Below are 27,141 nucleotides of genomic sequence, written 5' to 3'. Positions count from 1 at the left end.
TTGTTGCAAAGCAGGACAAACACACACACATGCGCACAGCTCCCTGAAGCATTTCAGTGTCTACCACTTTAAGTGCTATGATTTGGTGCCATGTGCTTTGTAGAAAAACAAAACTGAGCTGTTTTTAGTGAGTGTGTGTGTATGTCATTCCTACACTGTACATGGAAGTGAAACAAGAAATGAGCATGTTTTTATAGAGAAGTAATGTGTTTTGATAATAAATAATGCCTGGAATCGGTTAAGATGTCACCGGTAGTTAGCTTTGGCCTCATGACTTAATGTTTGGTCTTACGATAGTTTTAGAGGGGGTCTTATCTGATGATTGGCTCAGTGGTCAAGTACTTTTAGGTAGGTGTTATATCGAGTACTCCTGTGTGTGTATGTGTGTTATGTGTGTAATAGTAATTTTTTTCGTAAGGTCAACATCAATCTTCCAGCCCTCTAACCCCACCTACTGGCCAACAACAGGACAAACACAAACATAGGGAACAATATCAATCTTACACTTGAGTTTAATGAATGTTTTTACACAAGGTACTGGTTCTCTCGCTCACAAGAGAGCACCTTCAGATGTGGTCCTCACTGGACACATAGTCTTCTCTCTTCCCAGGTCTTCCCTCTGTGACTCATACTTTAGTCATGTTACACACCCCCTCCCTAAATTAGCAGCACCGCTCGCTCCCCCCACGCTGAATGTTGTTATAACACGGTGTGTGATCAAAGTGGGCCTTTATGAAGCATGGTGGATGAAGCGCTGAAATACACACTGCAAGTGCAATATAATACACAGTTAATTAAATGCCTATGTGTTCCCTTGAATTTGCCTTGTGTCATATAATTTAAAAAGGTTATAGGTGACAGTCGTCAGATTCCTTTAGTCAGATTTCACGAAGACGCCTCTCACACTGTGACAGTTGGCAGTAAGTTTATTCACATGAACCATATGAAAACTTAAAAGAATTGCTGTCAATTTTTTAAAAGTTGTTTCTTCATTATGTTAATTTCTACCATACTGGATTTCCAAAAGTTTTCTCACGATACTTTTTTTCTGCTTTGCAATAATGAATGACTCCTGAAAAGGAAAATAATGAACACAGACTTGATTTATAGTTTGTTGACATCACTGTGTGTTACTCAACTCGAGGGAGTGTTAAGACGGATTTTCCATGTTCTACCACAGGAGTGTGAAAAAGAACATTCTTCAGGTTGCCATTTCAAACTGTATCACAGAGTAAAGTGTGATTTGTAATTCAGTAGCTAAAATGCAAACGTACAGGACTGTAACTGAGCACATTAAAGTAATATAAAAACAAAGAGAAAATAGTTTCTAAAATAATGTACTTTTACAGTTTCTTTTCACATGATATTTTATTTTAACACCATCTGTAGAGCATTGGGCACCTGATATGGTTTGGTTTGCATGAAAAGTTGATGAGCAGCAGATTGTAAAGTAGTTCAGGAGAGTGATGATGGGGTATGTGTTGTATACCTGCTCCTCTCTGGGCCTTTCTGCCTCTGTGTGGAGCTCCTTTGGCTCTGTCTGCTCAGTGTGGCGTGTAATCAATTACTTTTTCTGTCGTTATGAGGGGAACTTGACTGAATGGAGCAGCGCACTCATCCTTTGTTCCAGCACGTGCGAGCCAAACACTGCAGAGAACACCCATGGAGAACACACATACAGACACACAAAAGCACCGTTTATATTAAACCTCTCACCATTAACACATGAGTGCATGTAACCAGTCATATGGAGATTTGCTCACTTTATCACTTTATCCTTTGTGAAATCTGAAATCTGTTAAGTCTGAATTTGAGCTGACAAAGCATGAATATTACACTTCAATGATGACAGCAGAAATAGTTCATATAGAAGCTTCATTTGGATTTAAATGTGCTATTTATCTGTCTCGCTACTTTTTTTTCCTAAATATGACAACCTACTACAGTGGCAGCAGCAGGACAAACAACAATATAATTAATCTGTTTGTCTGTTATGGCAGCCCAGACACACACCCTCTTGTAATCAAATACACATCGAATCATGCGCACACAAATACACAAAGAGTAAACGATTTAACAAAGAGAACCATATGGGGCTATAAAAGGATTTGCTGTCCTGCAAATATCCAAAGACCTCCTCTTTCACTGAGAACACTTTTCTTATGTAGCAATTTTATTCTCCTGGGTTTGTTCTGAAGCTCTTTGAGCATTTTTTTAGAGTAACCAATCAACCTAACATGATTGTCTTTGGATGATGGGAGGAAGCTGGAGTACCCATGCATACACGGGGAGAACATGCAAACGCCACACAGAAAGGCCACTGTCCAAACCCTGCCCTGGCTGAGGATCAAACCAGCAACCTTCTTGCTGTGCTGTGCTAACCACTACACCACCATGCAGCTTGATTTCAGTAACTTTCACCACTAAAAGTGTTTAGATTATCTCTGTACGTATGGCTTTCTTGCACATAATGCAATATTAGTCAATTAAACTGGTATTAATAACCAGCTTAACCTTTACTCCCATCATCCCTCATGATTTTATTTAGTTTGTCCATAATACATGTTCTGGATTGGAGCTTGGGAATGACACTTTCATCCTTCGGTTTTTCTCACATCAATCTTTAGGCAAGAAAGATTTGAAGATTATTTTGTGTTCTTATTTGACTTCTGATGTCCCTGTTTTCCATTTCCAACAAATTTGTGCTCTCCTCCTGAGGACTGCCCCAAACCAATGTAACAGCTATTGTCGCCCGGGTACCCCATGCTCATTCCACTGGTTGAGGCTTGGTAAATCCCCATGGAGACGCTATGGCAAAATCCCTCCTAATCCTCGCTTCCTCTTATGGCAGGGTTCAGAAAGGCACAAGAAAACTCAGGGACTTCTGCAAGGGCACAGAGCTTTTTAGGGGGATCATGGTATGTGTGTGTGTAATTGTGTTCATGTGCAGGACCCCCACGTAGTTCAGAAGGATGTGTTACCATGTAAACAATACATGCAAAGGACAGGAACAGAGTACGTGAGTGGCTTCAGTTTCTTAATTTACAGAGGTCAAGATGTCAGGGCTTTTGGTCAACAACAAATCTCACCCCATTTCCGTTAAAGGAAAAAGGCGAATCCTGCTTTTCCTGGAAGTGTTTTAAAATCCCTTTATTTTCTTTACCTATGATAGAATCACACTTGACCTATAGAGGAAAGGAAAGGAGGCACATGACCTGAAAACAACAGCTGGTGATGAACATGACACTATACTAACAAGCGTAAATGTGAACCATGTAGACTTGACATCATTTGGTCAATAAACCTTTGTTTTTAAAACTCCACAGGAAGGTTTCAGGTTGAAGTTGAAAAACAACAGAGAAGTTCCGTATAACCGATTGATCCCCATCAAACTCACTTTAGTAGAACTTACTGGGATCTGGTTTGCGCAGCTCAAATTTTTGTAATTTTTCTAAGTAGTTTATAGACTTCACTGGGAAGTTTTTCAAGCATCACCTCTGCAGGAGAGGTCTCAGTAGAATTATTATCTCACTTTCTAAAACTCTTTCACTTTATGCTGCCTGTGAATCCTACGCTGTTTTCACACATTAGTCTTAAGTTGTGGCATGAAAATAAAGACCCAAACTTTATTTTATTTGCCGCTGATATACCTCTGAGGTTGCAATAAAGGTACAGAGGGGAAAATAGGTCCATCTCATGTGTGCTTCTGCAAATATTAGAGAACCTACCACTCAGCTGATGGCGTTATGTCAGCTTGATGTGAGTAACAATGCAGAGCTGAGCCGACTCTACTCGACCTGTATGATTAGTAGGAACAGTGGCTGCTTAAAGGCAAGGTAGGAGATCCTGGAAAAACAGTTCCAGCAAGCTACATTTTGAAAATACACAGTTTAATAGTCAAAATTCCTTTCTTCAGACTTCCCCTCGAAGCAACACCTCCAAAGCACAAAAACAGTATGTTCCTGAGAGGTGGGGGGGAGGGGGGGCGTGGGGGAGATAAATGGAGGTTGAGTTTGATAGACATATCATCATCAAATGGTACAGAAAGAGCTGGTTAAAGTGACTGGATGGTGTTTTTTTCAGTCCTAAATACTTTTATTTTTGTGTTAGAGCATTTAATTAATTGGCCACAATCTGGGTTTGAAGGTGATTTTAAGCAATATAGTAAAAAATGCTCATGGAAAACATCCCCCCTACTTTAAATGAGGAGCTTGTTTTTCACTTTTAGGTGCAAGTGTGTAAAAGGTCTGCTGCAAAAAAGAGCTGACATTGTCGAACAAGTCTAACCAGCTGTTCTCAAACATGCACAAAATAATGGAGGTATCGGTGAGAATGATGCAAGCTTGTAACTCAAAGCAAATATATCTTCAATCTAACAGCTACTTTATGTATCATTTCACTTACGGCTACATGTTAGCAACGCATCGCACCATGCTAAGGGTTATTTTAATTTATTGCTGTTCATTTCTAATAATATGTGCACGCTATCACCATGGCGGGTTTGAGCTATTTCTAGTTTGCACCCAACTGTTGGTAACACAAAGAAGCACGTTTTGAGCAGGGTTGTTTCTGCAACCTTTTTTAAAATTTTTTATTTACAATTGCTTTTTATGCAGTGAAACTTAGAAAAAAATCCATTAATTTGAGTTGGGTTTCACATTATAAGTGTCAAACACTATTAAACACAGATTTTTCTTTGCAGTTTCGTTTTATTCATTTTTTTGCCATAAAAACATTTTCAGGGGAAAATGACTAATTTCTTTATCATTAGGGAAGGTTATTCTAGAAATGATTGGTTTTATTTCCTAAACTATCTGTTCCCACAGTAAAAGGCAATCCCACACACACATATATACACTCTTTCTAACCTTGCTGTACCCTCCCTCATCTGTAATGCCTTTAGGGACCATACTGAGTTTATCTGCAGGGGGTAAATGAAACTCTGTGGTTAAGGACAAGCTTCTGGAAGCTTTGAGGAAAAGCTGCTTCAAATCTACACTATGCACACTCACATTCATATATACAATATTCACACTAAACCCAGGGCTTGGAAGTTTAACAGTGGGGTGGGTTGGGGGTTTGTAATGCGCATAAGAATGAACCCCACTTCCCTCCCTTCGACTCCCGCCGTGTTATTCTTTGGAGTTGTTTTGACATTAGTCACACACTTTTTTCAAACCCCCCTCACCATTATCCTCCCTTCCTGTTCTCCCTATTACACCATCTCTTAATCTCATCCTTTCAAGTATGTACCAATTCTCCCAGTGGTGAACATATTCCCATTAGGAGACAAAGGCTAAACTGGCTGCAGATCCTCCAAAATGGAGTTTAAACTTTTTTTGAAAATTATGACATTTTCTTTTCACTGTCATGGGAGAAAAGATGTTTTTGAAGTCAAGTCTCTGAAAAGTTCCACAACACATTGTTTTCTGTAGGCTGTTTTTTTTTAATGCACTTGTCAAACAAAAGCCAAATTAGTTCTTTTAATTGAACATGGAGTATCCCTCAGCTAACCACTAGAATACCTCTCCAAACTCTTGCACTCTCGTAGAAAAGCCTACTTTAAACTAGGAATTAATGATGACCCAGCAGAGTCCAAAGAACTACAAACTTTGTTCCTGTAGTGCCGACACACACACAAACATGTCCTCCAATGGTTATAAGAACTAAGACAAAGTTCGTCAAGCCTGAAAAGGCCTTTTGATTCTCAGCCATGACTATGATGCTTTAAAGCTTTAAGCATTCAGTCTTTAAAATTCTTGTCTTTTTGTTCTTAAACTACTTGAATAAGCATGCAGCTTGACGTGTACTTACAGAGATTAAGCTACGGTGCTGACTTCCTCATCACATGACCAAACAGGTGGCATGGAACTTTACAATATGTGCTATTAAAATGTTTGCAGGAGTTTTAAAAACCTTAAGTGACATAAATTTACATGTTCAGTCTCTTTCCCCACTGACATGATGGCTAATTGATGTGCCAGTTCAGTTTCTGAATGTCTGCTTTTTTTTGTTGGGCAAAGTGGACAGTCCACTAGCATCTTCCTACGATGTCCTCTACTGTTTAATTTTGTGCTTGTGTTGTTCTCACTCATATGTAAGTCGCTTTGGATAAAAGCGTCTGCTAAATGACTGTAGAATAGAATAGAATAGAATAGAATAGAATAGAATAGAAATTGGGCAGCAATCTGTCTAAATACTCTTAGAATATGGCCCAAATTTGAATAAGCGGAAGTCACATTAATGGGGAAGACATTTAGATATGATTCACCGCACTGGCGGAATTGTTCAGATTATGTCAATAAATGAATAAGGATGTGCACACTGCTGCACCACAGTTACACACTTTTAGGGGCGCAGGGGCTGTTTTTAGTGCTTGAGCCAAATAGAACAAAATATGCCAAAATGTTTTATTGTGTTTTGGGAAAGCTACAACTTCTCAACTAAAAAAAAAAAGAATATAAATAGCTGTTCTGTCTATAATTTGAGGGGGAAAAAAAGTGTTGATCAGAAGCTTCTTAGTGGTAGACCATGTGATGAGATTTTCCAGGGTCTCGTCAGTCCTGTGATCATTTCAGTTCAAATGTTGACGAACCAGATCAGCTGTGAAACCATTATACTGTTAAGACTGTTATAGCACCGAGACATAACGTTGAATTTGGATAATGTTGGACGCTTTTACATTTTTGAGCACACTTTAAAAAAAACAAGATGCGGTTTGTAGAATTTCACAAACAAGGAATATGCTGAAGTACGTTGACACTGTTTTTACAGGATTTTTATAAACACAAGTGTTTTCTCACTCTCATATGTAAGTTGCTTTGGACAAAGCGTCTACTAAATGACTGGTATAGAGTAGAAAACACTGCTGAAAAAAATGGTCCGACAATGAATACCTGTGTGTGTGATCATGGACAAGAATAAAGTGAGGTGCTATAGTGTGAAGGGTTTTGATTCAAAGCTGAAAAGACAAGCAAAGCTAACAGTTAAGCTAATGTTAAGGAAACACTAAGGAAGTGAGAAAACTTGGTGCTTGTCTACAGAAGTTTCTTTGTGTGATGAATGTGTGTGAGGAGCCAGTTTATACCTGTTTGTAGTTGGTATGTTGCCTAACAAGTGTTTCATGGGAATCTGTGTGTTTTCCTGGTCTGATAAGGAGGATGAGCCTTCCCAGGTTTTATGCTTCTTTCATCAGTGGAGGAGTGACAGGTTCCCAGGGTCGTATTGGTGACCCTGCCTGTATACTGTCATTATGCAGTTACCTCACTGCCTAATTATACCACATCAACTCACACACAGGCCTTGAAAACAAGCTCTGTAGTCTTAGATGCTGAGTGAAAAGGAGGGTATAAGTAAAAAAAACAAAAAAAGGAAAAAAAAAAGACACGAACTTTGATGAGTAGGAGAAAATAAACAGAGCAAGAGACACAAGACATGCCTGGACATGAGTCAGAGGTTGGAGTTAAAGCCGGCCAGACAGGCAGAATGCTGTCCAGCTAGCCTTTCCAGAAACTCGGATGAGGGTTGACATAAATAAAAGCAAATGTGCACTTGGGCTTAAACAGGATTGCAAGTGTGCGTTTGTGTCACAGTGGGAGTTTTGTTGTACGTTCGACACACAAACTTTTCGGTTCTCTTTATTAGTAATGCTAAGCAACAACAGTATCAGCTTCACACACCTGCAGTTTAGCATGCCAACATGCTAATCAAACCCCCCCCAAACACACACACACACACACACACAAGCACTGTGTGGTCCTGCATGGTTCGGCTAAGCAGCAAAATTCTGTCTTTGTTTCTTTTCGCTTTAAAAGAGTGTGTTAATGATTTCTTTTTTTCTCGCTCAGTGGGTGTGATTTCAATCTTTCTCTTTTCTGTCTCTTGTCTTCCATCTCTCACTCTTTTTCTTTCTTCTGTCCTTACTGAAAAGACAGTGTTAATTATCTCCATCTTCTCTCTCCTCCGTGTGTCTCGCTCACCCTTCATTCACTTATTGAATCGACCCAGCATACAGGCTGATCTATTCACAGGGGTCCACTCAGTACTTAAAGTGTTTAAACACCACTGGGTGTGAGGGGGCAGAGCTTGCAGGAGTGGATACATGATACCCACTCTATTTCTCTGGAAGTCTCCAACAGCCAATACACACTCTGTTACAATAGAAACACTAGAGCCATTTACCTTCCCCGCTTCATTACATCCGGATTGAGGCCTGCTTGTGGCACTGATGCTTTGGATATTGGCCAAGATTTATTCAAGACAGTCAGTAACTGTTGAAAGATGTTTGCGTGTCATAAATCAAAGTGTTTGACTTTGTCCACCCCTTTTGACTTACCCTTGTAGTCTAATTTCCCCTGTTATAAAGCTCACGTTGTTCAATGTGAATATTTCAATCACTGTAGGAAGAGGAAGCTTCATGTACTGACCACTCAGAGCACAAGCCACATTTACATTCATACAGCATGTCTTATTCTATAGTGTTTTTTTTTCCCTTTTTCAATCTATCATATTCTGACACAGTGAGGCAAGGCTCGTGTAAGAGAGGGACAGGTCTAGTATTTTGCCAGAGAACCACTTTGAATCTAGGACTTGAAACCCCACATTTCAATTAGCAGACATCTCCTCTAAATTCCTGAGTCCCAGCAGGAGTTGAGTTGATTTGGTTGGTTCCCTGCCACTATGACAGTAGTGTAGGCTACAATTTTGCAGGATTAAAATGGATCGACTTGTTTTATAAAAAAAAACCAAAAAAACAAACAAACAAAAAAAAGGGTTTGCAGCTGCATTAGATGTCAATACATTTCGCCTTAAACAGGAGCAGAGAGGTTTTTTTTAAATAGGCAAACCAATTTAGCTAATGAAGACTCTTCCCCAGCCAGTGTTTGTAGTCCACAAAGCATGAAAGGTTTATTATTGGGACTTGTTTTCTGTGTACATTTAGGCTGATTAAATCCATCGTAAAATGTATGAAATGTAGTGAAATAATTCTATGAAATCAGCTGCATGCTGTTACACTGATACTTGGGGTCAGCAAAGTGAAAACGATTCCCCCCGTTTTGCTAAATGGCGTTCACAGTGTCTAGCAAAGTGCTGAATAAGTGGAGGCAGTGGGCTGTGTCTCGTGCGGATAAGAGATTTAAGAGTGTGAAAATGTCTTTGACATGTTGCTTTTGGGGAATTTGATGACTACGAGCTTATCGCGTCTGAATACGTGCGGAAACCTCTGTGCGGTCTTTGCAGCAGGCGCAGCTGCTCGCGATCACTGAAACTCGGCCTGAGGAGGAGGAGGAATTTGGGGTGTTGCCTTTCTGTCCATACCTCCCTCCCTTGCTCATCGCCTCCCTCTAGCCCTCCCTTTCAAAACGTGTGTGCGTGAGTGAGAATGTGCGTGTGTGTCTGAGTGGAGAAGCACTGCGGGTGTGGGTCAGTCAGTCAGTCAACGCTGCTGACTTATGGGCGATTCCCCCGGTTATCAGCGGAGGAAGAACCAGGTGGACTCTTATCAGTCATTGTTGCCTCATTCACACAGAGGCGAGATATGCCAAAAGAGAACAAAGCGTCGTGAAGGCTGGACAGTTGTAGAAATGAGCGGACGCGTGCTGAATGGGAAAATGCTGCAGCTCCCGGCTCCGCAGCGCGCGGGGAGGACAATGCACTTTCTGTCAAGGTAAACGGATGAGACCAGAGTTAGCATGTGACTGAGGATGCCGGATGAAAGGCTAATTAACACACTGGTGACATTCTGTGAGCTTGTGAGGTGTGTGATCGCTGTGAATGTGTTGCAGAGGCTCCGACGGAGCCTGTGCGTAAAAATGAGGCGCACGTCTCATTCATAAAACTCCAGGAACTGCAGAGTGGCAAGTTTTGCTATTGTGACAGACCTGCTCAGATTCAGCTCATGTACGACTGTGTTTTGTTAGTATGGACGCAAATGGGCTTCATTTTGTGCAGAGATTCAGCTTCCTTACAGCAGAGCTCAATGCGCAAAGTCATGTTAAATCTTAAGAAAATCACCATGTGAGAACACTGGAGGCAGGCACGCGCGCCTTAAATGTCTGTAGCCTATTGCACGGTCTGCTGGCATGCCCATTGTTTTAGGCTGCTTGAGATGACAACTGGTTGCCGGTGTTTGGTGGCTCGGTCAGCAGTAGCAGGTATGTGTGTGTGGGGGTGTGTTCGCATCGATCCGCTGCAGGACGGAACCGCATTCTTCTGAACGGCTGACCTACATTCCGAACCACGACTCTTTTCTCCTTATATCCCCTGTGATTGGGTAAAAATATAACATCAAGACTCATTTAGAAAATAAAACTGAAACGATGCTATTATCCTCGTTTGGTACGAGGAAGCTATTGGCTGTGACTGAAGAAGTCACCCTGCAGCTTACAGACAAATTAAACATGAACAGACATGAACGATCTGAGGTTATTGATCTAGCTTCTCTCTTTCTGTGTCTCCCTCTCTGTGTGTTACTTATAAAGGGTTTTGGGGGTGGTCTTTGCTCTCTTTGGTCCACTGACCTCTGTAGCACCCGTTGACCCTTTATGTAAACCCATTAAACAGAGTGATCCAATATCCCTGTTTTAGTTGAATGCTCTCTCTCACACACACACACACACACACACACACACACACACACACACACACATATCAAAGCACACATAACAGACAGAAATGCTTTCATTACTTGCACACTCATTATTCTGTGTAAGTTTTTTTTTTCTCTCTCTTTTTTTACTCTTTGTGTTTGAATTGGACAGGTGTGCTCAAACAGACTGTTCATAAATGGTCAAATGCATAGAAACTGATGGGAACACAGTCATGTCTGCTAAACTCTGACTAAAACCAGAGTTGGTAACTGTAAGGGTGTGAGTCTCTGCTCACGTATGTTAGGGTGTGGGTGAACACAATCAGACATTTACCAGGCATCAATAGCTGACTACATCCAGCCAACAAAAAGATTGGTCAACTCTGTTAGTCACACTGAGGACAATCTTACACTATTTTGTTTGTATGTATTCATGTGGCGCCATTTAAATGTTACACAAATAGCCAACTAGCAGTCCAGAACAGCTCTGAGTTCGCTACCTCATCCAACAAAACAGATTTGCAAGCGAGTGACATCACTTATTAATATGTGTCACACCCTAATTCTCTCTCTCTTTTTGTTTTAATAAGCTAAAATGAAATATTAGTGGATGTAATGCATATCAGGCTCATGTCACAGCTGAAGTCGTTTAGCTGTCAGTGGGTGGTTTGGTCACCAGTAGAGCGATGGGTCTGAATGGTTGAAGATAATTTGGCATTTGTTGCTTATGAAAAGGTGCAGCATGCTAATTAAAATGGTATGGGTTATGTATTTAATAGATGTTTCCTAATTATCTCCATCAGTGAGAAGACTGATTGACAAGCAGCAAATGAATCATGCTGCTGGTGTAGTATGTCAGGCAGCAGCTTTCAGCTAACTACATTGATGTCCAGGGATTTTAATGTTTTAGCAAGTGACAACATGTGATTAAACACCTTTCTATAATACAGCAACAAGATGCTCAGTTCGCATGCACTTTTAAAACGTTACACGTTGTGGATTTCAGCTGACAGTATTTTCACCCCCCCTGCAAGATTTGTATCTTTTGCTTGAGCTGAAAACTTGGCCAAAGATTCTGATTAAGCTGTTTTGGAAACACACTGTGCTGATTCAGATGCTATATGAGTTAAAAGGGTCAACACCCTCATGACTCATGATCAAATTTTGAATGCTCTGTTACACACAAACATGTTCACACCAGCAGTTTTTAGTTTTTTTTTTCTTTTTTTAAAAAAATGAGATACTTTGGAATTGAGCTATTACCATGTCACCCTCCATTTCTGCTAAAGCCTCTAATATGACAGTAGACCATGGCCATCTTAAGGTTTTGGACATAGAAATGACCCTTTAAGGGATGTATCAATCTGTGACCCAGAGGACATTTTTGGGTAACACAGCTACTCACCTTGTCACCCATCACCCAAAACACCCCTGCCCATAAATATGCATATCTTTAAGCTTACATATGATTGTAAAGCTGTCATGTACAGGGACGTTAGCTATGCATATGACTGTAAATTTCAGGCATTTTCACAAGTTGACAAGGTTCCTTGTTTTTAGAGTCAGCCCCAAGTGGCTGTGTGTAAAACTGCACTTTCTTTGCACAACTACGAGCTCAATCTTGATCTGTAATGTATAAACAGTTAAAAAAAAAACAAAAAAAAAACAAAAAACAGAAACTAAACAAAATACTAACAGTGACTTATTGAAATAGCTTAATCATGGGTGGTCAACCACTGTATTAGTGATAGGTGAACAAGTTGACTTTGTGTGTCTCCAAGGTCATGAGTGAGGCCTGAGAGTGAAACAACAGATGCTTGTGACCTGTGCTTGTGAGACACATTCGCTTCTTTTTATTGTACACACAGGAGCTGGTGTTCAGAAACACGACTCATAGTTTCACGAAGTGGTCCCTCCCGTGGTTTAGTGTGTTCCTCCTTTACATCAAAGCCAAAGAAAGGATCCACAGTCACAAAAACAGTGTACCTTCACGGGCAGCAGAGGACGAGGGAAAAGCTTTAAGGCCAACATCATCAGCTATGGGGAATAAAATGAACCCCAGGATGTAATTTTCACCTGGTAGTGAGAAAATTTTCTGGAAGATTAGAGTTGGGGAAACAGCTCAGGCAATTTCATTAAAGAGAAGTGAGATAATTATTCTGTGTTGTGTAAAAGGCTGAGGATTTTCCACTTTAATCAAACGCTTGGACTTGTCATTTTATGCTTGTGTATGTGTGTCCACTCGTGCAGTGGTATGCTTATGTGCGACTCCATATGCTGAAGGATTAGGGAGTGGAAACCCAGAATACACTCACTGGAATGTGAAGTGTGTGTTTTGAATGGCTAGAGGGCAAAGAATGTCTCCCAAACTCACTGTAACAACTTTAAATGGCCCTACCAGTGTGTGTGTGTGTGTGTGTGTGTGTTATAAGTGGCAGCAGGTGATGGGTGCGGGTCCCTGCAGGGTGTGCCTATAGACCTTTTGGTCACTACCAAACATACTCAATATATCCTAGAAATAAAACCAAACACACACATATAGATACAAATACTTGTCTGTCCCTTTAACATCTTGGAAGTAATTTGAGGTTGTTTTTAAAAGGTGTCTGTTTTGTCTCAGTCCGCAGAAGTGGAAGAGTATCTGTGCTCCGTTTAATAAGCCTTTCAGTATTTCAGTATCTTTGCTGTTTGGGCAGTCTGTGGCAGGTGGTCAGCGGTGTACTTGTAGATTAGTGGATCTTAGTCAGATTTGATTAAAACAAAAGTTACACAGCCACACTTTCTCTTTCTGTTTTCCCATCTTTCTGTCTAGACGTAGCAAATAGTTTCTTTCTCCAAACAGAGAAAAAAAAAGACACCATCAGCCCACAAGAAACACTGAAAACACAAAGAGTGAAATGACTTGATTCAGGCTAATCTGCTTTATCCCTTCAGAACTGACATTTTCTTTTAAAGAGACGATGCTTTCTAAAATTTTAGTCTGTACCAACTGCTCTGGCTGACACATTTGGTAACTATATCGATGCACAGTTCCATTATGTCATGAACAAAAAGCTGACACATTGTAGTCCTTCCTGTAGTGCTTAACGCTGCACATACTGTTAATTTCCTCCTCACTGTAAGTGAATATCATACTGTTAAAGTTTCCGAATTATTATCAATGACAGCTGATAATAATTCTGCAGCATTTTCCACTCCCAGGACCCGGCAGGTTAACGGTATCATATCACTGTATCGTCAGTGTTATCTTGTGTTTGTTTTTGTGAGTGTGCTTTCACACAGCTGTATGTTGATTGGTTTATGTTCCTCCAGGCTTTGTTACTTTACTATATTCTGTTCATCAAAAAGCAGCTGCCAGTGGGAGCGCCAGTGTTTGTGCTGTTGCACAGCTGCTTCAAGTTAACAGCAACCTGGAAGAAGTGTGCTTCATTCAAAAGCAGCGCCTCCCTCTGTTTCTCTTCCTCCCTTTTACCTTCCTTGTCGTCCTCTCACTGGTCTTTCTTTTTCAAACCAAAACATCCCCAGTGCGCTGTTAATTCACACAGCCGTTAAGTCAGCTGACATGTCTGGAGGGAGGCCAGGGGTAATTCTACCCCTGGATCCAGCCCTTGTCCTGGGCCTCTGTGTGCTGGGGTTCCCCCTGTGAGCTCCTCCCTGGTTCTTAGCTGTTGAGTTTTGGGCTGAGAAGCTCTCTACACTACATCCCAGACTGAACCACTTATGGAGGTGATTTTAAAAGGCCATTCCAACTTCTCCCAGGAGTGCTGTCCTTCTTCTGCTTCCTGCTCTTTTGAGAAGAAGAGAGGGACTTTACAGGTCAGAGGTTATTGGATTAAAGCACAGCCCGACTGGTCACATCCTGACATCCTAAAATGAGATCTAACTCACAAGTTATGCTGGTTGTAAAAACTTCAGAACACATTTCTTCAGGGACTCTCTAAAGTAAATGCTAATTGATATTAAGAGTCATTATTTGTGTTGTGACCATTTATTAAATCTTCAAAGCAGGCTTGTTTAGACTGGAGAGAGGGCATTAACCTTTTAACCTTAACCTCATTTGAGCTCTTTAAGAAGACCACGACACAAGATAAAACGGAAGATTCTTGCCTTTCAAGGAATCATCTACACACTTTCTCCAGGCTCCATACGGCTTTCCTTTTTGGGGCCTTACAGTATGCAAAGACCAAGATGACCCAGTGTCCAACAGCATGATCAACGCTCTCTCTGTTTTATCTCCCCCAAGATTATTTCTCCACTCAGTATTCCTTATATGAAGGCTGGAGTGTTTCACTGTTTTATTTCATGTCATGAGAACGGAACAGTGAGAAGAGAAACTATTACACGTGTTGTGTTGAACTTCCTGGCAGCAGTCACAACAAGAGAGGCAGTTCAGAAGCGAAATTACTGTCCGAAGAGCTTTTTTCTCTTCTCAAATTGTACTCTTTCATCTGTATGTCCACCTATCTTTACTTTTTTCAGAATTTTTCTTGCATCCAGCTTTCCGTTTGGAAAGCACTGAAGCATTTGAAGAATGTGTTTCCATCTTTGTGTAGGAAACCTGGAAAAATGATGGACACTCATACACATGCTGTCACACCTGGGAGCCAGCAATATGCAGCCTGGCTGACTCAGTCTAACCCCGAGTGGAAATATGACTTCAGTGAGACTGCTACTACCATCACACACTTCTGACAGCTTATTCAAGCTCCACTCAGGGGACAGGAACAGTTGTGTCCTAAACCTCAAGGCCATTGCTATCAGGTTTATGACTATGGATACAAGATGGTTTCTCCTCTGCTTTGGCCATTTAGGGATGCAACCTTTGTATTTTTCCACACGCTGTCACACGTGTAGCACCTCTAGCTGAGGCCACTGGCCTGCCGCGATCCTGGTGGCAGATGGAATTAGCAGTAATTACGAGCTCATTAACTCCAGCCTGTTCTATAATCCCCTGTAATGCCCAAATACTGCTGGGTGTCTGTGTGCTTCTGTGTGCACAAAAGGTTGCCCAAGCAGCTTTCACACAATGATCCATCCCACATCATGGAAACAGAAGAGGGGAAATAATAAAAACATACTGATTAAAAAAAGAATTTGTCTATGCACTCAGTGATAGGCTGCTTCCCCAGTCTTTAAATGGGTTTCGTTGGCTATTTACTGGAAGTGTCTGATACAATGCAACAGGGAGACTGTGTCGGGACACTAATTAAAAGCCAGTTTTATTGACAGATTTGCTGTTAATTTACAAGTGCCCCCAGCATCCAGACAACATCATATTGGCACTTAAAAGTGGTAGAATATTTTATTTTTTTTATCAGTAAGTACATGTCAGCACAGCATGTAATGCAGTACGTCTTTGATGAGAACATGGCACGACTTCACAATCCAGCAGATGGTGCATAATTTATGAATATAAACAGATGAGAAATTGTGTTTACCTAAAAGTTATGCGTAGTTGCAGGTCATGCATAGTGCAACATGTCTGCAGTGGTGGGATCTTTCACACTGTGCATGTCTGTGTGGGGCTGTGTCAGAGTGTGTTGAGGCCCTTGAGATATAACAGGGGCTTTACTTGCAGATGGAATTCATGAAACTCCCTTCGTGGTGTTGTGGTGATGGGCAATCCTGTGCAGGAGACAGAATCTTACAAAATATTTGTATTTAATGGTTGGTAGAAGGTTGCACAGCTTTAATTGGGAAATGATGATTTTGCTATCTGTTATGCTTATAATCCACTGTGGTTATTCCCTGATCGGTGTGCATGGGTGTGTGTGTGTGTTTTTGTTTCCTGGTGATAAGCCGATGAAGTGGTCCAGGGACCCATATTGTTAACCATCTGTGCACCATATTACCCCTGTCTTTTTGTTTCCAGTTTGTTTGCTCTCATCTGATAGCTGCTCAGAGGGCTTTAATAAAGGCTCACAAACATGTTCTTTTTTAAAAACAAAATATCTTACAGTTGAGTTTACTAACAACATTATTTGAGTCCTATTTTGTGATATTTTTTTCCTTTTTCCCATGCTATAAATGTGTTGCACACTAACAGTGGGTGTGACTGGTCATGCTGCTCTTCATGGTAAATTACTATTTTTTCCTCATAAGCGTTACACCTGTTTCACTGTGGGTGTTTGTGGAAGTATTGTCAGTTGGGCTTAGATCCTGTTTTACACGCCCAGATTAAAACCTGTACAGGATGTTAAGGCTGACTAGTCTGTTACATTTCTCAGTGTTGAACTTTTAATTTGGTTCTTTTCTTCAATGTTTGCCAAACTTTGTGAGTACCGTAGATAATATCACTCATGCAACCTGCTGAAATGTAGGACATGATGTTTTTTTATATTTACAATGACAGATCCTCTGTCTTACTTACAGGTCGAATCTTCTGATTATTTCTTCTGCAGGCTGACCTCAGAGACACCGGACAATGCTTTTTACTTAATTATCATGTCATAGTCCCATATTAACTCCTTGGCCAGTTAAATGACTTAAGCAACCTTATCATGTGTGCCCTCTCTGGTGTCTGAACTGGCTGCCCAGTAATGCTCTGGCATTGCCCTACTTTCCATTTGCCTCAAAAAAAGGCATCACTATAAGCAGGAGAATGTCTGATTTAGCCATTTTGGGTTAGCCATGTGACACTGTGGATTTTAATGGGAATGGAAAGTTCCTCTCTGTGTAAAAACACTTTCCGTAGATTTCCACAAGTTTGAAAGGCTTTGTCTAAATATCACTCGGGATCAGACGTGTTTAACCCCATGATCAGACAAAAAAAGATCATTTGTAAGCTCTTCTGCAGCTTAACTTTGTTCTTTCTCAAAACCAACGCCCTCTAAGTCTTTCACAGTCCTATCTGATAAAATGTTGTCTAACTTGTTTTATAATTTCCTGTCAACCTTGGTAGTGTCATTTGTGCTAGATGGTAATGGTGCTTAACATTCAGATTTTCTTCCTTCTGTTGCAAAATGACAATAATTGGGTAACATGCATGATGTTTTGTTACTTTTTTATTGATCGGTTGTGTGACTGTGAGTGGCAGTCCTCGGGAAACCCAAGCATTTGTTTCCACTTAAATTCTCTGTAGTGCATTAATTACTTATCAAGTAATTAGTTAATTGTTTTTATTTGCACTGCAAGTGTAAAGCAGTCTCCACATCCACTGACAAACGGCAAAGTATAAAAGTATTTTGTTGCTTCCAAGAGAATAATTCCTCTCAGTTTAATGCAGAAGCATCACATTCCTGAAAACAGCTTCCATACAGTTTCAGCTAATGGTCATTTAGATTGCAAGCTTATCAACTAACACTGATAAGTCTGCAGTTGGGGGCTGGTAGATTTACAAATGCCAGCGACCACTACTCCAACAAGCCACAAGCAAAGATGCTTTGTCTCTGCTGTGAGCTTTTCTCCCCTCTAGATCTACTGTATTTATCTTGTCTTAACTCCCATCTCTCACACTAGAGAAAACTCAGACAGAAGAGAGAGCCCTCATAAAAAAAAAAAAACAGCCAAAAAAAAAAAAAAGGACCACTCACGTTGAGATCAGAGCAATTAGCTCCACAGAGCACAGAAGCCTCTTAATAAAAGCCAGCTATTTAGTGCAGCTATCCGGCTATGCAGCTACTCTCTTGATGGGTTGTGAAGCTCAGTGTTTGTGTGGGTGGGGCAGTCTGCTCCTCTCTGCTCACTGTTAAGGAACAAAGGAATTCCAGATAAGAAAATATTGTTTATGTTGACCACTGCAACCTTTGATTGATCAGAGGAAAAAAAAAATTAAACCATAGCTTGCATGAAATGTTTTGCCTGTCAGAGTTGTGGTCCAGTTTTCTCTGGCCATCATCCCGCTGCTTTGTGCCGCTCTTCAGTAATAGGAGGAAAGCACATGTGTTCAGCTGGCTCTGGGTGACAGGTTGCAGTTTCGCAAGTAGTGTGCTGTCAAGGGGGTTGAAAAATTAGTTTAATCTTATGCATCTCAATTTAACTGACTTATATTGCTGAGTGAATTGAATCAACATTAAGATTCATTTTACTCACACAATTACAGCTGCAGGATTCAATTTGATCATTTTACTTTCCCTCCAGCTGTGTTAGTAAATTCAGGTTCATACTAAATCCACAAAAGAGAATAAGAGTTAGCATCTAGCAGCTAGACATATAGATGTAGCTTACAAGCAACTATTGCACAAATGTTTGCAGCAGGATATGGATATTTCTGGTCTTTTTTTCACTTTGTTACAGAGAAAAATGGATACATCAGTTAAAATGAATAGAATAAAGTGGTTTGTAATTCTTATAAAAAAGGTGTCATTCAGGTCACACAGCAGCTGTGAATGAAAATGATAAGGTAGCTTGAGAAGAGATTATAACATAAAGAGACTCTTCACTGAGTGCATCGTGTTCGGAGGACTTTGAGCCTTGGTCTTTCCACTTTAACTAAGCCTTTTTAAGTACTTTTTATTTAAGTTCTTTCTTTATTATTGCACTCCACTTCTCCATTTTCTGATTATACACTATGTGCATTTCATTCTTTTCAAACTCTGTCTCCCTTTTATGCCATTCTGCAGTGGACTGGAGGGTAGGAAGAAGAGCTGGCTAACTGGATCTTTGCATCCAGTTGGATGCAAACGGGTGTATCTGACTGATGGAAGATGCATCAGTCTGATGGATAAAGTCAAATTTTGGTTGAAAAACTTGACTTTATCCATCAGATAAGTAGTAGCTGTGTTGTAGATAACTTCTGTAGACATATTAGACGTCTTTTGGTTCGTGGGTGAAGAGTTCTGTAGTCACAGATGCAAGAATAAGAAACATAGAAGACTAAATGCCATTTTCTGGATGAAGCTGGTGGCAGCTCATTAAAATCTTGTATACACACATTAATTATCTGCACTATAACATAAGTAACTGTGATGCCCTTTGTTTGTTTTAGTCTGAATATCTTCTCAAATTTTAGTTATTTTCTCTCTCAAAGACTAAAACTGGGATTTTCACTGTTTCAAAATCCCAATACACTTTATGGAAAAAAACCATCTAAATTCATAGCACGTTCTTTTCTATCATTATTATTTATTTATTTATTTTTTGCTTTTTTATGCACTTTGAAAATAATCTCATTCATAAATTTGGTACTTTATGATGTCTGACCCAAGACCTTGTTTCTGTCTTGTCTGGGTTCCTTTTTTTTTTTTTTTGCATTGTTAGCTGGGTGACACAAACCTAGCAGAAATGTTGTTTGTTCTGTTTCCTATCAGCTCTAAATTATTCAACAAAGAGGATGCTAGCTTTCACTGAAGCACTGGCGGACAGGCAGATAGCTTTGAGGCCAATAACAGGACATGAAACCTCAGAGAGGCACTGGTGGTAAACCACAGCTGTTTGTCTACTAGCAGTGTTTTTGTCCAGAGAGGCAATGAGTGGCACATGCTCAAGTGATGTGTTCACAGAAATCTACTCTGTGAGCTTGATGCTTATTAGTTCCTTTGTGTGATTTTTTTTATTTTTTTATTTTTATTTTTTTTTGTTTTGTTTTGTTCCGGAGGGTAAAATGGATATGGTTGAAAACAGAAATTTAAAATGAGCTTTTATGGTGAAACTATATCATCTGCAGAACGTTGTTAAATGTCTGATTTGAGTCTTAAAACTAGATGCTTTGTTTTTAATGGTGAAATCACTTGCCAAAGAGGAAAAAAATAATCCCACATATTGTTTGTGTAAAGATTGACTGGATTGTCTTTTGATTTAAACAGTTGTGAGCAAATGCTGCCAGATGTCTATTTCCTTCTGCAAACATTGACTTACACTGTAAGCAATAATCAGAGCTGGACTTTACTTTCTACTTCAGCTCATTCTTCTATCTTGATTCAAGAATAAAACATGGTGCTGTAAGATGTAAAATTCTACATGTGGTGTAACCAGAATATCTTTTCTAAGCTATTCAATTTTGATGAGCTTAATAGTGAAACACAAAAATTGCAGCCTGATTTTCTGCCCACATCTGGCCCTGTCTGCCCCTAATCTTACTCTGACATATAGACGGCGCAACATGGCAGACAGTCACCTCAGATGTAAAATCTTTTCTGCTCTTTTTTGGGTCCATTGTTTCCACAGGCTAGACAGAAAGGGGCTTCCCTTTGCCACTCTCCCCCCAATCTCTGCCATTAACCTCCTCAGGCTACAGCATGACCCATACAGGCACCCAACCGGAAGGCCCACAGCGCTTTGTCACCCACCATCCTCCCCACTACAGCAATATATATGACCTCATTAAACAAGCTCAGCCCTTTTAACATCCTTTACAGTAGAGTGCAACATCAGTCTCCTAACCTATTGACCCTAATGAGAAAGAAACTCAACCTTCTAACTTCCTAAACCTGACATATATGATGTAAACACATGTGGATGCAAACCCACGTAAACCCACAATCCTCCTTACTCTCCTATTTCTTATCCTCAGAAGCTGTTGGGTTGGACCAATTTCTTTCAATTATGGCTTCTGCTTTGTATAATCACATTTGTCAGATTACTATATAATTTATTGCAGAATCAAATCAGAACTTATTAGTCCATATAAAAGAGCCTGTTGAATTTGGTAATTTTTAACCTAATTTTTGCCTTGAACTTTGCGCATCATGACTCATGAATAAAAAAAAATAAAAAAAATGTCAGACTCCATTAATCATCACAAACTCTTAATATCTTTTATCTATATTTTATGTGGACTTATTCCTTGAAGCACCCACAAACATTCTTCATCAGACACGTCCCTCAGACCAGTTTAACTTTGACAAAAAGGAAATGGTTCAACAGATTTCTGCCAAGTAGACAGACGTCCTCATCCCGACACTGTGCTACATGCAGTCGTGGGCGCATGCATCCCTGTGTATTCTTCTGGGCTATTTCTGTGTGTGTGGGTTGAGATGATGTTGAGAGTGCTCCAGATTTCAAGTTGCATCGTGTTCCAGCTAGCACTGTGTGTAAGTTGGATATTTAGAGCAGACAGGCTTCTAAATAAGGTCTCTGAATATTTAATCGGAAGACTAACTAGAAGACACAAAGCCTAATGAGCCAAATCTTTGGTAGTAGATGAAATGCTGGTGCTATGAAGTGTTTTTGAAGCACTGTATCAGTACTATGAAACTTACAGCTCCAGGGAATGGGAATAAATTACTTGATGCCATTGGAACTGGAGAACACAGTGGTAGGTGTCTTGATGGAAAAGATGTTTAATGAAATTAATTGACCAGTGAAGATTAAATTTGCACACCAAAACAAGGAGCATTGTCAATGATCATGATCTGACCTAATTTATGCAGTGCTGTGGTATACTTGTGTGATGGGTTATGCTGTTGCAACGTTGAATTGAATTTCACCATTAATCGCAGTCGGTAGTGCAGTTGTTGGAAGAGTGCATATTTTCTCTTACTAATAGTAAAAATGGATTTCTATTCATTTCTTGAAGACGTGGCAGAATTCAGTCAAAATGGTTCAAGCCCATTGTTTTAAATGTGCTCATACACGGTGAACGGAATATTACTTTAGATTATTTCTTACTCTGAATTTGTGCTGCTTGTTGCAGATTTGAACTGCATGTTCACTACTTTCACTCTTTTCATTGTTTTTTTTTTTTTTTATCCCTGGTTGTATGAATATGTTGCAAATGTGCTTTTCTACAACTATAAATAATTTAACTTTGGAACACTGAAAAATTGTTGCAATACATGGCAGTGGCTGACATACCTCCTTTGTTTTCAATTGTTTTAGCTGGGATGAGAGCAGTTCTATCAGCAGCGGACTGAGCGACGGCTCGGATAACCTGAGCTCTGAAGACTTCAACACCAGTCCTCCTCTCAACTCTCTCCCCACCACTCCCATTGGCTCCCGCAGAAACTCAACCATTGTGGTAAGTAGCATACGTCTTAGACACACACACACACACACACACAAACACACAGCTGTTTGATGGATAAACAATACATGTGTGGTTACAGTTGTATTGATTAAACTGTTAATCCGCTGAGGGAGCGATGAGGACGTGTCAAACACTGTGAGGCATTCAATGTATGCTGCAACAGATACCCTGCATGAGGGCAGCTGCATTCTTCCGCAAGTTTCCTTTTTACGTCTGATGTAGGAACTGCTGCAAAGGCAAACTTTTTTTTTTAAATAAAAAAGTGAGTAATAAATAACCAATGCAACTATAAACATAGTTTTTGAAAATGATTTCTTAAAATCAAAAATGTGTATTGTGTTAAAGCTACTGTAGAGATTTTGGGGCTGTTTTAATTTGTTTGTAGGTTTTTAACCACCTGATTCAGCTGATTCAGAAGATGAATTTCCATAGTGATGGAAATAGTCTGTCTTAAGGGATCGTATTTGATCTCAGATGCACTGTCTGCTGCGTGCTTTGGTGTCAAGAATGCACTGTGAGAGCGGTCCTTGCGTATGCAGGGTCCACGACCTTGGTCTTATAAAATCCTGGTCACATCTCTGCTTCTTCAAGATCCATCTATACCGCTAGCCCACACACTAGAATGTGTGGGCTTGGATGTGTGTGTGTGTCTGTGTATGTGTTTGTCTGATTTAGGTCACACCTCCGCAGTGTGGTGCATGTGACTAATGTAGTGGGTTTTCAGAGGCAGAGCGACGTCGGCAGATAGGAGGCAGAGAAAGGGAATCAGTGTAACCATGGCAACCAAAGCACAGGGATACTGAGAGTGTGGGTCTTTGTCTTTTCCAGTATATTGAGAGACGGGTCTAAAGCATCGCCATCTGCATGCACATACACTGCAACAAATGTGCGCACACACATACAGGGCCATCTGCAGTCCTGCACCCGGGCCAGTGAGCCGGAAGAACCTAGGCACCTCCTACCACGCCTAGAACCGGGAGTCATAGCAACCATAACACCCCATGGCATCATTACCCTATCAGCCACATTTCCCATCACCATACACCCTGCATTGTCTAGCACACATGGCTCTGGAGTTGTATCCATTGTCACCTGATAGCATTATATCTTTGTTTCGCTGTAGAATAATTTCCGTGACCCTGTTTTTCTGATTTATCTCTCTACAGATTCCTTTTCTTTTTTTTTTTTTTTATTTTACTTCCTGTCGTTTTTAATTTCCTCAAAGGCAACGGACTTTTTTTTTTTTTTTTTTAAAATCCATCCTTCATCTCTCCCACATATTGTATCACCAATTCAACACTGATATGGGGGTGGAGGAGATTGAGGATGGAATAAAGGGTTCTAAAACAGGATTTTAAGAGAGGAGATTGAAGCATAAAGCATAGCAATATGTTGACAGTGGCAAAATCCTGGCATTTTCTTACACCATGGAAGTGAATCATAGATTCAATTGAATAAACTCTATTTAATCCACATTAGCATATACATGCATGGGTCTATTAATGTTACTGTATCTGTGTATCATAGATATTTTGTCACGTTTTCAATCCAGATTTCTATCCCAACCCCCCGTTTCAATATTAAGGAAATGTGTTATCGGAAATAAGTGTTTCATGAGCACAGTGTGATCAAACAGGACACAAATCTAGTACATAGAATACACACTCTTGCAAACATCCACTTCAGGTAATACATGCCCGTCCATGGGGTCTATTGGTTTTATTATAAAAGGAATTCAGCATGTGATTCCTCGTGAGAATCAGGTCAGTGGGTGCAAACTCCACTGACATTCACACACGTATAGTACATGCAACCTCACATTCACACACTTTTTGATCCATTGTGTAACTGACCGCTTTCTACATTGTGGGAGAAAACCTGTCATGTTCTCAAGTGGACTTTCACAAACCCTCACATAAACTCTGGTGTTTTTATTGAACTCACACTTACAAACACCAGTTTTGCTTCTACAACCTCATTTTCATAGCTTCCTGTATTCAATCTGCTTTATTGAAATATTCTATTTTATTTGTGAGGGATCGTGTACAATTTTGAACATATATGTTGCTATTTAATGGATTGTAGCAGTTAGCCTTAAGGTTAATTTATATCTGTTTATAAGCTGCTGTGTTTAACCACCCATATGAATCAGGTCAATGCCACACTGTGTGTCTGATTTGATATCTCATGGTAATGCATGGTGTGTGTACATCACATCTGGGTGTTGGCCTTTCATTGACCCCGCTGTCTGTCTTCTATGTGTACAATAGGATTTAGACTGGGAAGATGAGACATCCGTGAGTGTTATTGAGTTGACTAAGTCAGACATGTTGTTTAGCTCTGAAGGCATAAAGTAGAGTCAGACCCCTTTTTTTTTTTTTTTTTTTTTTTGATGGTCCTCAAGTCCTAATCTTACAAATGCAATATATCCTAAATTCCTCAAGGGATCCGAATTGGACTCGGATAAATTAATCAAAATTTGAAGATAAAAGGTCATATTTACTATGCCCTTATAAAACATATTTTGACACTAATGGAACAATTTACACACCAACCATTCACTGGCATACATGCACAAGGTAGTAATGTTACTGTCAATCTGTGTAATGAGACACGCAGCCGTCAACAAGGGTTGGAGAAATCATGCAATGTGCTTTTCCTTTGGATGATTTATTCCATGTGTTAGGTTGCACTGAAGCCCTTTTTTGTTTCAAGAAATCCAACTCATTCAAAATTAAATTTGAGCAATAAGTTTATTTAATTTATTTTGTCGTCTGGAGGACTAAATAAATGATCAGCAGTTGATAACGTTAGTCTGGCATTTTAAATACCATTTAATCTTTATTAAGATGAGACACATGATATGTTGGTTATCTGTATGATGGTGTATGTGCTGGAAAGGGGACATTTGTGATTTTCTCTTGTAAAAGGGATTAAATCAATAGCCAAAATAAAAAGATAAATTAGGAAATAAAAGAAATAAGAGTGAGTAAATATATAAATATGTTTTTACTTATATGCTCATTTATGGCTTGAGTTTCTTACTGAACACTTTGCAAATCATGGAGGTGTTCATACATGTGCAGAAAAAGTACAAATATCAATTTAAATCCTAATTTCTTCCCAGGTATTCCCTTTCTTTTTCTCTTTAATTTAATTTAAAGCTTTAATTCCCCATTTCTGGACTATTCTACTTATACCTGGTTAACACATAAAGCCCCCTCAATTGTTCAAAATTAGCATGTGATAGCTTTTCTCTTTGTATTTCTCTGTGTGTTGCCCATGCTGGCTCATCGGCTCGTGTGCTCACACTTAGATAATGCTACAGATGAGGAAAGGCTCTAAATGGTTTTAAATGAGATTTGTGTGTGTGTGTGTGTGTGTGTGTGTGTGTGTGTGTGTGTGTGTGTGTGTGTGTTAGTGAAGATGGAGCACTTGCTCAGTGAGATAACAATTATACACCACATTTTTACTTGCAGACATTAGACTGCTTTCTGTCGGAGAAAATGCTTCCGTTTCTCTTGTTGCTGCTGTTTTTATTTGCATGTGATTGATGATTCGGGGAATGTTAATATTCCCGCCATATGGAAAAGATAGTTAATTTACACACACATACAAGGGCATACAGATGTTTGTTTCGCAGAGACAATTAAAGCCAGAAGTTTAGTTTGTCTTACATGTGATGATCAGTGCTTGTGTGTATCTGCATTGGTTTTGGAAAGACAGAATGAAGTTAAATAAGCTGCTCTTGGGTTTGATTGTCTGGAAAATTTGTGCCAATAAAGCAGTGTCAATCAGCTTTAATCAGCAAGTATAAGCATGTACGAGAAGTTTTTTGCCAGCATTTTGTCACTCTAGTGGAAGTTTTAGTATAAGTAAAAGGTGATAAAGTAAATAAAGAAATAATGAAATACTCTTGTCAAATATGTTTTGGCATGCTAAGTAAATGTCTGTTTTTCTCTGTAGATGCGCACAGATGCAGAAAAGAGATCTCTAGTGGAGAGCGGTCTGTCCTGGGACTCCGATGATAACAAACCTGGCCGCAAGAGTCAAGGCAGAAGCAGCTACGATACGGGAAGTCTAAAGTCTGAATCTGCCAACAAATGGAAGAAAACTCGGCCGCAAGGGGATGGGCTGGAAGGAGGGAAAAGTGAACTGAAGAAACCACAGACCCTGGGTCAAGGAAATGTCTTGAAAAAAGGAAGAAACCCACCTGTCGGCATCACATCACCAATTACACACACATCTCAGAGTGGGCTGAAAGTAGCAGGTGAGTGGTGATACACACACACACACACACACACACACACACACACACACACACATCAAGGTACCAAGGCTACCCTTGAAAATAGTGTAATAACCTTAACAGACTGACACAATAAGCCAATCTTCCTCTTCTTTCTAGCTGTCTCACACCCACATCGTTACAGACACACACTCTGTCTTTGTCGGACAAATTCACCCACAGCTGCAGTGCAGCTCACCCCCTGGGCCTTTAGAAAGCAGTGCCATGTATCAAACGCCCATCACCACCCACACCCTTCCTCCCTGCCAACCACACACACACACACACACACACACACACACACACACACACACACACACACACACACACACACACACACACACACGGAGCAACAGTGTT

At 40.1% G+C, this 27,141-nt stretch overlaps 1 protein-coding gene across 1 annotated transcript in view; it reads left to right on the top strand.

Moving 5' to 3' along the window:
• Positions 1-27,141, top strand: part of nav1a (neuron navigator 1a) — a gene marked incomplete at its 5' end in the record, with an annotated part of 73,460 nt that overhangs the window by 29,379 nt on the left and 16,940 nt on the right. Inside the window, 2 exon segments of the mRNA XM_079238703.1 lie at positions 22,346-22,484; positions 26,460-26,763. Coding sequence (XP_079094829.1) covers positions 22,346-22,484; positions 26,460-26,763 — 443 coding nt within the window.

This window comes from Telmatherina bonti (assembly GCF_933228915.1).
Source record: "Telmatherina bonti genome assembly, chromosome: 4".
NCBI classification, from domain to species: domain Eukaryota; kingdom Metazoa; phylum Chordata; class Actinopteri; order Atheriniformes; family Telmatherinidae; genus Telmatherina; species Telmatherina bonti.
Note: the sequence above shows the minus strand (reverse complement) of the source record. Positions and strands in the feature narration are given on the sequence as shown.